This window comes from Cystoisospora suis (assembly GCF_002600585.1).
Source record: "Cystoisospora suis strain Wien I chromosome Unknown contig_2144, whole genome shotgun sequence".
NCBI lineage: Eukaryota > Apicomplexa > Conoidasida > Eucoccidiorida > Sarcocystidae > Cystoisospora > Cystoisospora suis.
In genome coordinates, this window is record NW_027154943.1 from 24,874 (window position 1) to 41,188 (window position 16,315).

Below are 16,315 nucleotides of genomic sequence, written 5' to 3' on the forward strand. Positions count from 1 at the left end.
CTGACAGGAGGATTGCGTCAGTAGTTGACTGGCACCCCAGCAGTGGCGGTGCTCTGTCACTGGTGGGCATAGCAGTTCACTTGTCTTGGAGGCTGTCTGAAGTGGGGCGCATCTGTGTTTTGGGCGATCGTGCCAGGTGCCGTGAACTTGACTGGTGTGTCCTCCACACATGTACCAAGACTCGTTCGTGGATCTGTGGTGTGAGGCGTACGAAGGAAAGCTACCATTCTTCAGTAGTAAGAGAAAGACAAGCGTCTTCCAGTGAGACACTCTCCCACTTTAGCAATTCATTTCGCTCCGCCGTTGGCTTGCTATGCTAAGGCTCGGACCCCTGTGATAACGGGTCTGTCCCGTCTGACCGAAGGCATACTTCAGCCCTTCGGTCCTCAGATAAAGTGGTGCGCTAGCAGATCCGAGGATATAGATGCCAGTAACAGCTGGAAGCCTCAGCCAGAGGCGGCCACGAGGAAGCCGGTGAGAAAGCGAACTCTAAAACATCGTTCGGTGATTCCAGCAAGTCCGGCGCCGCACCTGGCAGGACGCATGAGCGCTCCCGAATCATATTACACGTCACTAGCACAAGCATGCAAATCACGGACTTCAGTAGAGGGCAGCCCACAGCTCGCGACGGATCTCTTGCAAGTTGGCACAGCGCGGAAGCCGACTGAACTAATGGAGCGCGAGGAAGATAGCTACCCCTCCGGACTACGCCACTCGTCCGACAGCGGCAACTCGGGCGTCTTGCAAGGTAGCGCTGTTCATGGCACTGGTACATAACGGGTCCGTAACCAGTAACGCCCCCAGAACGCCCTGCAGCCATTATGGAGACGAAGCTCCTGATCGTAAAGGGGGGCCGGGACAGTCTCACACAAGACTCCCGCTCTACTCGCTGGTCTGCCTTCCGCTCCAGAGGGCTAGGCAGTGCACGTGAATGCCAAAAGACAGCGACTGAGTACTTTTTGGCGGTCTGCGAGACCGTATAGCAAACGCCTTTACCTCCTGCTTCCAGATGGCATGAAGGCCTAGGTGAATGTCTGTGGCTGTGCGGGGAAGAAATGAAACGCATGCCTCGGTCCCTGTCCAACATTCCATTCCGAGTACGCGGCGCACCTTCATGACGACAGGAGCACACACAAAATAGATGATAAACTCTCTCTGATTTTTGGGAGTGTGATATCACACTTATCGGGCCACTTCTTAGCGCACTCCGCAGCAAGGTCAACACCACGTGCGAAGGCACTCCGGGCGGACAGACGTCGAAAGGTTGTTTGGGCGAAAAGTGGCTACCCTTCCTGTAGTTACCCGGCCTGTGGCGGTGCATCATGGCCGCTTGCAATCTCATCTTGGGCCAGCAAAACCAACAGAGAGTTTCGAAACAAATTCTCTTTTGTCCCGGGCTCGTTCCGTGTACTGGTTGAAGCGAAGGAATTTTGACAATCCCTGTCCCTGGTGCCCGGCTGCCCAGGTCCCAACACACGAGGCCCACTCCTGTCCCCGTCAGCGACAGGCCGGGGCTGTCCGGCTACGAAGCCAACAAAGAAATGATGTCTCCAGATGGGGCGAAGGGCACTAGTTGAGAAGAAGACAGGGTCAAGGGCACGTGTGATGTGGCATTCCAACAACTTGGTAGCATTGGTCAAGAACCGTTGTGAAGCTGTTTCTCACCCGGGCTAACGACACATAAGGCCCGATACTAGACGGACCTACAACTGTCTGCCGGCGGCACAGACATCCGGGCAAGGACACCCCCACTCCGCCCCTCCAGGCGTGCTGCCGCTAGCATTCATCTAGACATGACAGCGAACTGGAGCCAGTCCTTCCTGCCTGGCCCGGAGTTCTGCTAAGACGTCGCTCCATTGCAGCTGGCTTGGTCAAATACGAGAGAACCCTAGCCCAAAGCAAAATCAATGGGTAAACAACACTGTTCTGACTACGAAGACGTAACGCCCCTCAAAACAGCGAAACCTCACAACATGCAGAAGCTGTCTCTTAACGAGGAAGTCTGCCTAGCAGCCTCACGACTGGTGAGAATCAGTAACTCTTTTTCCTCAGGTGTCCTTAGCTGGCACTTACGTTCAGTCTAATCTCTAATGGCGAAGTGCCGGAGACACGACGACCCGTTTCTCAAGTACTACAGTATTCAAGGTGATACAGTTGCACCAAGAAAATTCAGGGTGCGGGTGAGATGACTATGTCATTTTCAGTGCTCTCTTCTCTCTGTTTGCCTCAGTGGTCCCATGACATTTCTTGGTAGTGCTGTGAGGCCCGTACGTGCGCTTAGCAAACCGGTCGAAAAGAATGTACATGGAAACAATGTATATCATGTAGCCAATCGCGATCCGGAGTGGGTATTCACAGGCAGCATAGAAGCACACATGGTAGAATCCCTGGGCAAGCATCCCGAGAAACTGCGTCATCTGCATGCGGGTTATGCACTGCTTTATCCGAGCGGCCGCTTCAATGTTCAAGGACGCCATCAGGTAGTACGTGTACATCATCACATGGATCGTGCCGCTGCAAAACATTTCAAGCCACACCTTTCTATTTCTATATCTTATCGGACCCAGGATCGATCACTGTAGGTGCACCAAGCGAAGGCCAGAAACGACTTTTGATGCACATTCGCCACGCACGAAGAGACACCTACGTGCAAAGTGCTCTTAACTCTATACCTTGCCTGAAACTGCGCGCAGTCCACAAACTCGGACCTTGCTGCATCTCCCGTCCATCTTCCTCTCCAGCTGGTGCTGGGGTTTACAGTAAGACGTGAGAAAGTCACAACACCAGTAGCACATGTTGAGTCTGGTTCACGCAGCAACACTGAGCGCCCTTCCGCGACCCTGGTGGCTGTTGCTTTCTGGCAGGCGTTCGAGAACACAAGCTGGACAGGCAGGACCCTTCCGATTAAATCATAGAGGACGCTCAGATCGTAAAATGGATTCGGGATGGCGTGCGCGTGGGCAACTGTCCTGACTGTGTGGGGAGCTCATTTCCAGTGAATACGACAGAGCTCGCTACCTGTGATCGAGAACGCTTGGGGGTGACCGCGTACACTCTGGATAGAAACAGACGTAACTCGAGAGGCAAAACATGTAAGTCGGCTCTGGGGGACGGCTGTGACGCGTACGACGCAGGAGACCCGAGAGGTCGTGTTTCCGCTCCATACAAGCCGAAGGAGCCACCTCGACCGACTTCGCGCTATAATCCTGACATGAACTACCACGGCATCTAGGACTGAAGAATTATTTATCTCTCTCTTAACTCACTTGGCTATGACTGCGAAGTAGATGTCTCCGTCGTAGCCGACACTCGCGTTGATCCACATCATGTAAAGGATTGACGCGTGGTGATATATATGTAGAAAAGAGAATTGGGCCCATTTTCTCCGACAGACGATGAAGACCGTGTCTAGCAAATCTATCACTTTTGTCCTGTGGAAATCATACGGGACACGCCCAGCCTTTTTCGATCCTAGCCATTCCTTACCGCTCCGTCTGTCGGTCGGAGCCCATACACTAACAAGGCACACAACGGAGTTCATGGCGCCACGCCTCACAGTGCCTGAGGGTCCCCCGCAGCAATTGGAAACGATAGAACAGACGGGCTGAGGCGTGCGTGGCGAAATATGCCCCGGGATCAAAACCGCATACCGCCTACGCCTACGCCGCCACACGCCCCTACGTGTATGAGATTGCTTAGTGAACAAGTCACGCCAGGCGCGTTCCTGCTATTGATATAGGGTAGCTACACTTTTGGTCCGGGACCAGAGCCGACTCATATTGATACATACAAGTGTTTCGTGTTCCTCTCTTCTTTGTATGCAAGAGAGTTTGCAAGCGGACGTCGATGCATAGCGTTCTTTCCGTAGGACTGCTGTCACACGGATTGCTTTGAACGTACGCAGCTCCCACACTAAGAGACAGGGCTGCAGTGAATTAAACTAGCGGAGACTGGTCAACTAGGAAGGAACTAGACCCGCCTGCGGCGAAGCTCGTTCCGAAGCGTGGTTTGCTACACTGCCACGTGGCGCTAGTCGTTGAAGCCTGTCAGGCGTCCGGCAACCCCGAGCTCGGATCACACTTACAGATAGAAAAGCCACACGACCTCAGCCATGTTTTCTCGGGTGGGGTCAAACTTGTTGAACGCCAATCCGTACCCTTCCGAGATACACACCGCCATTGCCTTGTAGACAACGTAAGAGCATGTCACCACCTGAACACAGAAACAACTGATACTTCTCAACTGCTGCCAGTTAAAGTGAAAGCTGTGCTTCCTACCACTCCGTTGTGGCAGGGCGATGCGGCTGCTGCAGGAACTGCTACAGACACACAACCCTAGTATCGGCAGCGTGGACCCCGAGGCCGAAAAAAAGGTCCTCTGTCTCAGATTCGTGCCCTAAGCACAGAGCCCCCGGTACTCTAAGCAGTCTGTGGTCTCCGCTGTGGCATACCGCAAGATAGGCCTTGCTGAAAACTGAAGAGCTCGGCTGCGGAGGAGAATCCGTCCAACCATTCCTAATCACGTACTAACGGAATAACAGCCGGACTGCCGTATTGAGGCCGGAAGCGCAGTACGAGACACCAGACGAGGTCACAGTCGACCCCCGAAAAGTCGACACCGAGTACCGCCTCTCCGACCACGGTAGTGGGAGCTGACGGCGGTTGCGCAACACTGGAAGAGACACTGCAGAACGGAGACCGAGCTGCACGTCCTCACTCTTTCTCCGCCCCTACCGATAGACTATACGACGCCGGTGACCGTAGGTGACTGGACATAAGACTGTAGCAAAGCAACTTCAGTCGTTCCCCAGGCACAGAGTGCAGCTGAGTCCAGAGTGGCAGCGACGCTTGCCTGACCTAAACTGCGACCTACAAATCTAAGGCTGTAACAGTCCCAACTGGAGTGGTGCTTATTATAGACGTATATCTCTGTCGATCTGTTCACCTGCGACGGCGATAGGCCAGTCACGCCGTCAGAACCCCTGCGCGAACCGATTGTCTGAGGCGGTCTCGACACATTCTAGTAGGGCAGGGCGACGCGGCGACTGTTCTGAGCAGTCAGGTGTTGAAATAGTGCTGCTAAGACGCGCACTCCGATCTCGTGGAGTGCCATTTTCTTATTTCCTAGCTGTGCCATCGTGACCGGCTGCGGCGTCATGTGTAGCAGCGGCGCTAAAAGAACTCCCACGGCACTCTGAATCACTGAGTGCACTGAAACAAAGCTACCGAGTCGCGTCCAGCAGCTCCTCCGGAGACAGCTGGGACCAACTATCTCGCCATCTCTGTATTCACTGTGAGCCCCTCGTACCTGGAAGAGGTTGTAAACGATCTGCACGAACAGCATGAAACTGAGCTTTTCTGCGAGCGTGGGTTTGGGGGCAACATCCTTCCTCCCGGGCTCCGCTGCGAGGGTCTTTGTGTGTGCGTTCAGTTGGGTTTTACCTCGCACAGCAGAAAGAAATCTTGCTCCTGCAACTGCGGCGACGAAACCAAGGTAAGTGAAGATGATGACCACAAGGTCCGTCGGTTGCATGAGCGGCCACCGGGCAGGTATGCGCTTTGCAGCGGGGAGGGTAGGATTGTAGAAATCAAGTAACGACATTAGAGCCCCGTCGGCGGCACGTAAAAAGTTTGCAACCCTGTCAAAGGACAGGAGGAAGTCGCGGTACAGTCGAAAGCTGCCAGCAAGCAGCTGAATTAGCGGTGCATCTACAATTGGAGGCGCCATGGTCGGGCTGAGAACTTTATGAGAGCAAGTGATGTCCGGTCGCGTCGTGCGCAAAACGCGCCGGCAAAGAATGGAGAGGGCGAGAGCGGCCCTCCTCGCAGGGGGGCGGGAAATCGCAGATTCGATATGCAGACAGTCGTGCGAAGCAATGAAACAGACACCGGCATACACCGAACAGACATAAACAAACCCGGTCCCCTTAGTTTCAAGATAGGAAAGAGAGCATGCTTATTCAAAAACACCGCAGGATGACTCCGGGCAAAAAGAACCGTCAAGGGATCGGTTTAGTGCTCCCAGCTGCTACGTGGGCTGTTGGGTCGGCGGCACCGTGCAGCGCCGTAGATGACACTTGTCCGACGGCTGCGGGTGGCGCTCGGAGGTGTAATGCTGAAAGCCAGAATGTCTGCTCCGCCGTCAAAAGAGAGGAAGTAGGCGATTCCTGTTTTCGATCGACCACCGCGAAACATATGAACTCGCGTCTTGCTGAGAACGCATCCGTCAGCAGCGGTCTCGACAGTGCCGCATGCGTGAGGCGCATCTGTTCCCGTGCCGCAGGCCCTTGTTCTGTTGCAGCACGGGAACCCGTTCACACGAACCAATCCAAATGCCTTTCGGCTCAAACTTTTGGAACCAGAAAGGAGCCGATGTATGTGGTGCTTCGGCATGAGGGAGCTGGGCGGCACAACCCGGACATGTCCGGTAGTCTCAGTGGCTTCGCTTAGGGATTCTCGACAGGCGGACGTCGGATAGCTGAGGCTTCTTCGTAGGTCGCTACTGACACACGTAGAAACAGCGACAGCGGCTACAAACAAGACGGCAAGTTTGCTTGCCGCTGTTGTTGCTCCCGAGAGCAGCAGTCAGATGCGCAGCGTCCACAGTTCCTTCAAGGATAACCGCTGCGTTGAGTGCACGGCGCTGAACTCGTGCGAGTAGGGATGGGAGTGCCAGTGAGGGCAGCATCATTGCTATACGTGGAGAGACCACTCGCTGAAACGCCTTCGGTTCTGTAGGCGGGGTCTGATGCTAGCTCGGAAGATACATTCGGAAGACCAGACTGGCATTGTCCCCGAGCTGCTGGTAAATGGATGCTCGCACGAGGCAGCAGCTGCTCGCGCGGGCCACAGTGACACAGAACAGCTACGGTGAATCGATTATTGCTTGTGGGAGATCCGTCCCCTAGGCCCAAACAGGCTCGATGTTTCACCTCAGCAGGGGCGACGGTCCAGCAGTGAACCAAGCTTCAGTGTTTTCGTAGCCACCGAAGCAGGTTTAATGGCACCACAGCCACGGGGCAGACACACGATATTCTGACGAGCGAGGCCAAGGGGTACTGCACACAGCCCGGGAAGCTGAAAGACGAAGCTTCTGGAAGCGGTGCAAGCTGAGCGCGTTGGACTGCTCCACTCCTCTGTCGTAGCAGGTGTAAGACGGTGTCTCAACTCGAGTGTGCTCCCTCTCGGCCAGAATTGTCATTCCTTTCTCAGTCGATATTCTGAGTCGCAAATCCTGTGGTACTGAATGCCGGCAAAAATACTTGTTGTTTTAGACTACTCGCAGCACAGGATGTCTTCGAGAGCCTACTTGACTGCCGTATCTGCGAGGGCATCCCTGTGCCCCAGCGCAGTAGCCGGGCCATCTTTACTGCTGATCGCCCGGATTTCCGCGCAGCTTTTGCTGGTGACCATCCCCTTGAACACGGCTTTTTCTTCATCTACCAGATACGAGACCGCTTTGCTCTGCCGTCCAGCTCTGCCAGCCAGTGAGGCCTGCATGCCAACTGCGCCACTACTGGCTTGCCTGCCCCGCTCATGGACGGCTGACGATGTCTCGAAGGTCTGGACCACGGTGCTTCGGGAAGGATGGGCGACCATGCGAAAGCCATCTCTGGACTCCTGTACATTGGGAGGCATGCCCCGACGTTCCATTTCTGCGCGAAGGCGTCCGAACGTCGTACCCAGGGACTTTGCCGTCAGTTCTTTGCCAACCCTGGATTGACGACTCGACAGGGATGTTTTTGCAGCGGTAGTGGGTTTTCTTAGGAGATCCAGGCTGGTCCGTCTCTTCTGTTGTTGTAGGGCCGCCTTGGTCCTACTTGACCACGGGGCAGCTGGCAATATCTGCCTGCTGCTTGCCGTTGCCTTGCTCGGTGTCGGCGTCTTGGGCGGAGCAGAAGTGGGCTTCTTCGCCGAAGCATCTCCCGTTGCTGGGGGGGGGGGCGAGTGGTCGAAGCTCGGTTTCTTCAGCTCTGTTCTTCTTACAAAGGAGCAGCCTGCACTACCGCGGCTGAGTGGACTCTGGCCGCCACGTTGTTGAGGAGACGGTGCAAGCTGCGGCAGCTGACTATTGCGCTTCGCGCTGAGTGATAGCTGCAGGAGGGCGGTGCTCAGTGAAGGGCTACGTGCTTGGCAGTTTCCCTGGTTGGAGGGATTTTTCTTCAAAACAACAAGCTCTACAACGTCTTCTTGTGCCGCGTCCTCAGCAGCAGGACTCAAACAGACCTGCTGCCGCACCAGTAACGAGGGCTTGGGACTTGCTCTCCCGCTTTCTACCGTTGGCGATGCTAGGCGGTCACCGTGAAAAGCGTCAGTGTGCGAACTTTTGCCGCGGAGCCAGTTCGAGGAGGCCCGTGGGGACGCGGAAGCTGGCGCCTTCCCGATGGTTGTGGCAGCGAATGGGACTGACGAAGAACCGACCAGCATTGCTGAATCCGTGAAGCGCTGCACGTGCTTCTCACGTTGGGCTGAGAAAAGAAGCACAGGATACTCGAACAGTCAGCAGGTTTTGATCTCTGAGGACTCCTGAAGCCACGGCAGTCACCCCTCTGCGAAGGGGTGTGGCAACGCAAGACTCGAGCCAGAGTGCCAGATGGGGTGATCGCGCACTCAGGATCAGGGAGGGGGGGCACCAAATATGGCTGTAGCGGAGCCCGAGTGTTTCCCTCATCTCCAGGACACTGTATTCAGTCAGTGTCATGCAGGGACAACGACGGACGCGCGCTGACACGACGCAGCACTCAGCCACAAACTACGCGGAACAACGGAGGTGCAACCATCTTCATGAGGAACGCGGAAAAAGGTTTGCGTGAAAGCCACGGAGGACGTCGTTAGCTCCGGCAGCAGACCACGGTGAACCCCTAACTTGAACAAACTCGTACCGAAAAGACTTGAGACAGCTGGACCGAAGAGATCACTACTACTAGGCTTCAAGCACACGAGTCCGAGGATGACCGTTTGGGCGCCGTGTGTGTGGTGTCCGACTCGGTAGACCTTCCACATCGGCCAGTATGCGAAACTCGTTCAAACCACCTCTGGCATTCTGAGACTCACGTGCCAGCTCTTCGCTCCGTGTCTCTGGTGTGCAGCTATATACGGAGAGCGCCAGCTAATGTAGGGGCAGCGTTTGAGTCAGCCGACAATGATAGCTGTAGTTGCCCGCCCCCCCGAGATCGTGAACATGGATAGCTGCCTCAGTAACAAGCGAGCTCCGCGTATCTCCGGGTGGAAATGAGCCAGCTCCTTGGGTGTACATGCTGAGGTCTTTCTCTGCCAGAGGTTCCGTTTACCAAGGTGACACCGCCAGCGCTTGATGTCGAATGCACGGGCGCAGCCGCGGAGATCAGGCGCTCTTGGCTCTGGTCCTGGCCGGTGCGCTTCAGTACGCTACGGGCCTTGGGGCAGTGCCTGCCCAACTATCTGCCTCTGGTTGGGGTTCTTGGGGCGAGGTCGTAACAAAGGGAGGTGCAGGATGTAGGATCCCCGGTGACCCGGAAGGCTGCGGCGGAACACAGCGTACCTCTGCGCTTGAGTTTGTCGCGCTCTACATCCGCCTCCTTGATAATCGCCTTGTACTTGCGTGCCAGGTCCGCAATCTGTCTTAGCTGAACTGATGCTTGCATCACATCGAGAAATCGTGTAAGAGGGAGGTTGCCTTCTTTCGGGCTCTTAGTACTGGTATTTGTCTCATCTAGCGGATATGTTTTCGGCGCAAAGCGAGACTGGTGAAGCCGCTGAACCAACAGGGAAGGAATGCCCACCACCGGCCGAATGAGATTGACACGTACATTCGCTCCTGCCGGGATCAAAGGAATTTACAGCCCCGGTACCCCGCCCGGACACTCCCAACTCAGAAGCAGAAAACCGAGTGGCAACAGACGGGGCCACCGGCACGATAGTGCTGAGATGGGCACGCTGGTCTTGGCCGAGTAGAGCGAACGCTCGGTGCCCATGCACCAGAGCAGCTGTCAGCAGATGGCGGATTGCAGTCGTCACGGCCCCCTATCCCGTGGCTCAGCCAACAGTCCCCTTACCGAAACTGTGGAGAAAGAAACACCTCTGGGCCAGTGTCAATACAATCCGTAAACGTGCTGGGAGCTACAGAGACAGGGCTGGAGCTGCTGACTGCAGTGTCAGGAAAGAACCGCTTTCAGGCCCTTCCTCAGCGGACGCCTCCTTTGGACCTGCCATAGCCAGCCCGGGGATTCGTGTAGCTGTGTGGTGCCTCCGTGTTCGTTACTTCGAAGCCCACATTCCTGGACGACACAGCCGAGCGGTTGCCATATCGAAGCATTGCAAAGTGCTCCCTGCCTCCCGACACCCGAAGGCGGTGATCGCGTTCTACATCCCGGAAATAGGAGAAACGTGTATGTGTCGTACCGTGTGCAGTACTTGGACGTTGGCGCAAATCGCTCCGATGGCCGCAGTGTCGCTTGAAATTTTCTCAGTTTCCGTCGCCACCGCCTGTTCCAGCTCTTGACGAGATTGCCGCAGGAAGTCCAGTTGGTTCTGTAGCTCGCCTAGCATCGCAGACCCACGTCAAACCGGGGGGATCCTGCATATACAGGATGACCCGCTGCACGTATTGCCTAGGTTCGTCCCTCCAAGTGGCGAAGACAGCGGCTCTCGAGGGAGCGGGCCCCGCACGCCGACACCGTGGAAAGAACGTGAAGTTCCACCTGCTGTAGTTTGTTGGGTGGACATCAGCAGGTAGTGAATACTTGGACCTGCCAAGTCTCAGCTGGCTCGGCAAACCCGACGGCACTATCTAGCTAGTTGGGCAGGGAAACGTGTTCACAAGGACGCGAAACAGGCGCCAGCTCTCCTGCCGCACCTACCGTTCGGCCTGCTGCATTCTTCGTTGCTCCAGAACCCTGGAGCCGTAGCCGACTCGGCAGTGGCTTATGTGAGTGAGACAACTTGAAATTGCAACAAACTTCGTTCTGGCTCACTCACTTGAGCTGGAAGCCATGTTGAGCAGAATGTTGGAGGCCTGTAGTTGCCGTGCGTTGCAGTCTAGCCGCGTCTGCTCTAGACGGTCTGACGAAGCACACAGACACTCTGTCAGAAAAATCGTCACCGGCACATGGGTGTATCTGAATCTGCGTTGTCATTGCACTTCGGAAGAGTTACTCTTTCATCCCGGGCCTCACGCCCCGAGAAAAGATTCCGCCTCAGCAGTGCTGAAGGACAGGCAAGAGAACAAGCTACACAAATGTCGGCAGAGCGGCTTGAGGCCTTTGGGTAGGGGTTTGAAGCTGGAGAAGGAAGCGTCGCAGCTTGTCGGCTTTGCCGCTTGTGTCTCACCGATGGCGTCCGTTAGCTTCTTCCGTAGCTCCTCATTCGTCGATTGCAGAGTGGCCATCCGCTTCATCAGACCCTCGCCACTTGGTTCCCCTGCATCGCCAGAGAGTCCTGCCGCCTGCTCGACGAACGCCCTGCTCGGCAGCGCAACCAACCAACCCAAGTCTGTCGAAGCCTATGACCTCAGTTTCCCTCCCATCCGCGGCCTCCCCCACCGCTCCAGCATTTCTTGGTCCGTGCCGTGCAGTACGCCAGGACACCAGCGATGGACCTCAGAGGAGTCTGTGCTAGGATTCAAGAAGCAATGAGACACGGAGACGCACCATCAGTAGGCTTCGCCCCCAATCACGGACTCGCGCACTCAGTTAGTGACTCTGTCCGCGCCGACACCAGCCATTTTACTTCGCAGCTCAGGTGCTGTCACCCACTTGATGGGTTGAAGTTTCTTGGCAAGCCTCTCGACCCGCTTGCAGTGTTCCTCCATCTGGGCCAGCCTGCCGCGAAGGGCTGTAACCTTGTTGTCGGCCTGGATGATGCCCTGTAAAGTGCTCGATGAAGCCTCGTCGCTCGCTTTCGCCTTTTCGATGTTCCTCTGAAGGAGCCTACTTCGAGCGAGAATCAGCTGTAAGTGCGCAGGGAATCCAAAAGCAAATACAGAGTATCGGTCCTCGCCTAAGCGTAAACAGGGCCTGTCACTAACAGCTTCCTCTTCTCAACGTAGGTGACCGTTCGCAGCCTTAAGCGGGGCTGCTGTAAGTTTCGTGGTGCGCAGGGCCTAGGTCAGTTTAAAGCTCGAGGTGTCAAGTGGACACTGCCTGCTATTCAGCACGAAGTGGGTAAGGGACAAGTCAGTGAGGGATTTCAATCTGCTCGTGAACAAGAGTCGGTAGCGGTGCGCCCTCTAGGGCTGAGAGTGAATAAGAAGGTATTGCCAACCGCGACGGCTAAGCGGTAGATGTTCAGCCACTAAATTCCACTGCACAACTGAGGGAAGAGTTCCACCTGTTTGAACCGTTTGCGCCGCGCTTCAAGCAGCTCCCGCTGCCTGTTGCATGCATCCATTCGCTCGAGAAACTCGCTTTTTGTCTTTTTCAGCAGTCGCTGAACGTTGTCGGACTCGCGCTCCTTTACAGACACGAGGAAGGCAAAGGATTCCCCAGCTGTGGAGCACCGTAAGGACACCATTACATCAGTTACCTTTCAGAGCCTCCATGAGCGCAGGTAAATGACTTTCGCCCACCGCGCAAACATTGTGAAGGCAACCTTCGCTTAACGCTCTCTAGTAACGAGAGGTCACACCGGGCACACCCGTCCAGCTGTTTTTGCAAAAGGGTTGGTCAAAACCTGCTGCAATTCCGAAATTTGTTCCTGTTCGGCAAGTTTTGTTTAGAGACCGACTAGGGTTATACCTAATAGTGAAGGAGACCTTTCTTCGAGCAACCCCACTATACAAGGGGCTGTAGTGATCCCTGTCAGACTAGAGGAGCCACCGAGATATAACCATTGTATTTGATATACAGCGGAGGGGATACGGACAACAGGACAACCCCAGGGAATTCTTTTTGAGAAGCTCAGCTCGGCGGACTGCCAGCGCTGTATAACGGAATCAAGACGTACAGGCAATCGGGAGACCCCTTGCGCTAGGAGAGCCACTGTTGGAATTCGGCGAGGATTCCATCCGCGCCTTGGATACCCTAGGGGGCAATCCGTAGAAAAAGCGCGTTCGATCCCCGTCATTCCACACCACGTAAGAAGCGACGGCAGCGCACTTAGCAGCACCCACCTCTCAACATTTCAAGCCTGTTCCGCATTTCCTCAACTACCTTGTCAAGCTTTGTCGTTCTAGTCTCGCAACACTGGCTGACTATTTCTGTGCTCGCTGTTGACGAAGACGTGAGGCTGCTGTCGGCTCCCACAACAGTGGGGGGGAGAACTTGCGCCGCTGGCTCGATTTGTCTCGGTGAGGTGCTGTCCTGGCCACTAGCATATTGGGTCAGAAAGGCGGGCACAAACTCCCCACAGGCGTCGCTTCGTTTCGCATCGGACCCGAGTTTCATGGCAATCAGCGGACTGCGGCGCTGAAACCGCGTGTCGACGGGGCTGCTCAGCAGCTTCTGGTTTCTAGCGTTCTCCAATTCTTTCTGCTGTAGCTGGTTCAGCTTCTGCAGGAACTCCCTGTTCCTGATGCCCTCGAGGACAGCAGCCTGTTTGCCTGGGCGCTTCATTGCGAAAATTCTGTTCAGCGGAAAGACGGTTGATACTGCTCGACTGCCCCGAACAGCTGCAGTGTGTACGATGCTCTGATATTAAGGTGGGGATCATCTTTCCGCCGGCCAGACTGCGCAGTGCGACAGGCATAGATCGGCGCCCCCTCAGCCTTCCAGGGCTTCGCACCCAAGCACTTTGTTTCGCGATGAAAGATAAAGCTGGATAGAATCAGCGTCAGCGTCCTCTAGCCGCTCTTGATACCCGGGAAAAAAGAAAAACTAGAGATCAACGTGATCACATCGGAGTGTGACCAGCAGGTGCGCGGGAGACTACTGAAATCAAGTCGTCACAGATGCGAACCCTGCGGAGGACCGAGAAGAACTGTCGTTCTGCTGAGTTAGACTGCGTCACACTGGGTTTCACTGTTGACGGCTTGGCATTATTCGTGACGAAGAGTAAGTTGTGCCGTGTAGCCGACTTACTTCTGATACCTCGTTCCGTTTTGGTCAGCTCACTCCTGGTACCGCGTTTTATTCTCCGGTGCTTTGTTCACAACTACTACCCGGAACAGTCAACGCACATGTAGGCTCGAAGCCAACAGAAGAGAATATCGCTGTGCGAGTCAGGAGGGGAGCCACTAATCACCGCGGGCTTTGCGCGGTTTCAAAGGTAAAGGTGTTCGGTCTCTAAGGAGTTTCAACAAGCAGGCCAAGATCCTGACTTCAACAGCAAAAAGCTTACGCACCGTGGAATCCCTTGCCAGAATCGACGACAGGGATAGTAGCCAGGGCGCGATGCCGTCGTCTGATGGTGGAAGCCCCCTGGAGAACCGGAAGGCCCACAAGGCAGCTTCCCATGTTTCTAAGTGGTTGTGGGTGTGCAGTGTCGGGTCAGCCCACAGCGTTTCTCCACGGACGAACCCAGGGACAGAGCACTTCAAGACGTGGTGTGCTAAGTTACTCCGCGCCGTGCCTGACGCGAGAATCGGTCGGTGGGCTCGCTAGCATGCAAAGAACGGGCTGTGGGCCCAGAAGCTGGCCATCAGGCTGGGTGGTTGCCAGAAACCCTTGGAACCGCGTCGCCAGGTACCTCGGAATCTTGCCAGTTCCATTTTGAATGCGGGGCAACCTCTGAAAAGCCTGGCTGAAACGAACTCCTGACTGCCGATTCCTAAGGGGGTCCAGAAAGGTACCCGGGAGCCCGACCGCTAGGCTGTCACGAGGGTGTCAGCTCTCTGTTCCTTGATTGCTGGTGGCTGCAAGGGCAAGCAGATTTGCTAAAGCAGCGATCCCGGACCATGCTACGGAAAAATGAAGGAAACCGCGGTGCACCAGGCTGTAATGTGATAGTGGGAGCGCTGTGTGACCCATGAATCTGCCGGGTTCTCTGACATGGGCATCCCTCGCGCAGAAGTGTTTGGGTTGTTGGAGTTGACTTGAACAGAAGACGGGAGTAGTAAGTTGGGGCAAGACCTTGCTAGCCACCGGACCTGGGGTCTCCTGTTTACCAGGGCTACCCTACACGTCTCTCTGATGTTCTGCAGCCGTTTATAAACGAAGGAAACACCCACTCCGAAGTAACCGGCCGTCCCTCGACCGTTGTACTGCCCCTGTCGACTGCACACCTGCTGTCCAGTGGAGCTCGTCTGTTATGCGGTAGGAAGTGTCTAGATTCCGGTGGAAGCCTTGACAGTGTATTTCCTGTCAGCGTTTGTTGCTTCTCCGGGACCAACAGGTTTCTTTGAGGAAAGTGAACTTGCCACATCCAACCGTCCGTGCACTACAAAGTGGAAATGAGCAACCGAGCTGCGCCCGCCGACCTCCCGCAGTTTTTTTTTTCTCGGCCAAAAGTGCTGGCCTTGCAGCTTGCTGAGGGCAGGCTTCGCATTTCTACTACATTCGGAACTCCGCCTTTCCGCACAGACAGCTGCGGCACGCCACTACTGGTGACAATGGGCAGGTACAGAAGACTGTTTAGTAGATCTTGACACGCTGGCTTCCCTCGCATAAAGAATGGGCACACGGAGCGCTCTAACTTCATACATCTTCACAGACACTCATTCTGATACAAATATGTATATATATGCGTACATACATATTCANNGTCAAAGGCTCAATCAAGAACCTACGATTTCCACCTTGAGCTAATCCCTCGGCTTGACGCAATCAAGGTCACAGAAGAAGACTAGTTCTTCTTTTTAGATACTGGACTATGCACGCATAGCCAAGACAACCCTTCATACCTCCACCTCCACCCATCCAACAATCAGAAGGTTTGTCTACGTGCTACGAACCGCGCCAACGTGAGTGCCCTCTTCCTTGGCCCAAACCAAAGGAACTGTCTCCACAGCCGGTACCATCATCGTGTCGCACCCAGCAAAGTTCGGGCATCAATATGCCCAGCTACGTGCCCGACGGGGAAGCCCTGCTCGGGCTTTTCACTCGTCTTCCGTTAGATCGATCACATGTGGCGCCGAATTTGGCGGCTCATTCCCCTCTTTCCCTGCTTCTCTTGGCCGGCTTAGTTCGTCCTCTTGTTCCTCGGCAGTGGAGCGTTGACCCTCCGTCTTGTCGCTTCTGACAACTGAATCACGTGCCTCTCCGGATCCGTCCCCGGTTGCAGCGGCATTATCGCGATGAGTTGGCTGGTGCCACTCTACCGGTGACGTCGCCATCGCGGAGTTGGATGCACTGACTGGGCTGTGCGCAGTCCCTGCTGCCAGAGCCGTGGGGCTCGGTCCGGAGAAAACATTCGCCACTGTTCTCCCGACATCTGTCGTAGACGATTCTCCTCGAGGCGCTGCG

General features: G+C 55.4%; 4 protein-coding genes across 4 annotated transcripts; all 4 read right to left on the minus strand.

The window, feature by feature from the left end:
• Window positions 1-474: 474 nt before the first annotated feature.
• On the minus strand, window positions 475-6,186 carry CSUI_004552 (fatty acid elongase). Its single transcript, XM_068064740.1, has 4 exons — window positions 5,308-6,186; window positions 4,085-4,212; window positions 3,267-3,515; window positions 475-2,514 (listed from the first exon to the last, which is right to left on the minus strand). Exons 1-4 carry the CDS (start codon window positions 5,725-5,727, stop codon window positions 2,190-2,192), a joined length of 1,122 nt encoding a protein of 373 aa, XP_067923285.1. The 5' UTR covers window positions 5,728-6,186; the 3' UTR covers window positions 475-2,189.
• Window positions 6,187-7,304: 1,118 nt separating this feature from the next.
• CSUI_004553 (uncharacterized protein) lies at window positions 7,305-13,528 on the minus strand (the record flags this gene model as incomplete). The annotated part of the gene is made up of 6 exons (XM_068064741.1): window positions 7,305-8,467; window positions 9,511-9,795; window positions 10,956-11,039; window positions 11,307-11,468; window positions 11,706-11,925; window positions 13,127-13,528. 6 exons carry the CDS (start codon window positions 13,526-13,528, stop codon window positions 7,305-7,307), a joined length of 2,316 nt encoding a protein of 771 aa, XP_067923286.1.
• Window positions 13,529-14,799: 1,271 nt separating this feature from the next.
• CSUI_004554 (uncharacterized protein) lies at window positions 14,800-15,250 on the minus strand (the record flags this gene model as incomplete). Its single annotated transcript, XM_068064742.1, has 1 exon — window positions 14,800-15,250. A coding segment is annotated over one exon (225 nt), but the record flags the coding sequence as incomplete, so codon positions are not given.
• Window positions 15,251-15,617: 367 nt separating this feature from the next.
• Window positions 15,618-16,300, minus strand: CSUI_004555 (uncharacterized protein). Its single transcript, XM_068064743.1, has one exon. The coding sequence runs from the start codon at window positions 16,183-16,185 to the stop codon at window positions 15,949-15,951; it is 237 nt and encodes a 78-aa protein (XP_067923288.1). The 5' UTR covers window positions 16,186-16,300; the 3' UTR covers window positions 15,618-15,948.
• Between the last annotated feature and the right edge of the window lie 15 nt (window positions 16,301-16,315).

Bases quoted from the DNA above. Each gene is read 5' to 3' on its own strand.
- CSUI_004552 (XM_068064740.1), bottom strand. From the start codon at position 5,727: ATGGCGCCTCCAATTGTAGATGCACCGCTAATTCAGCTGCTTGCTGGC. The intron at 4,213-5,307 runs GTACGAGGGGCT...TTCTGTGTTCAG, and splicing joins TCGTTTACAACCTCTTCCAG to GTGGTGACATGCTCTTACGT. The intron at 2,515-3,266 runs GTGAGTTAAGAG...AATGTTTTGCAG, and splicing joins TACTTCGCAGTCATAGCCAA to CGGCACGATCCATGTGATGA.
- CSUI_004555 (XM_068064743.1), bottom strand. From the start codon at position 16,185: ATGGCGACGTCACCGGTAGAGTGGCACCAGCCAACTCATCGCGATAAT.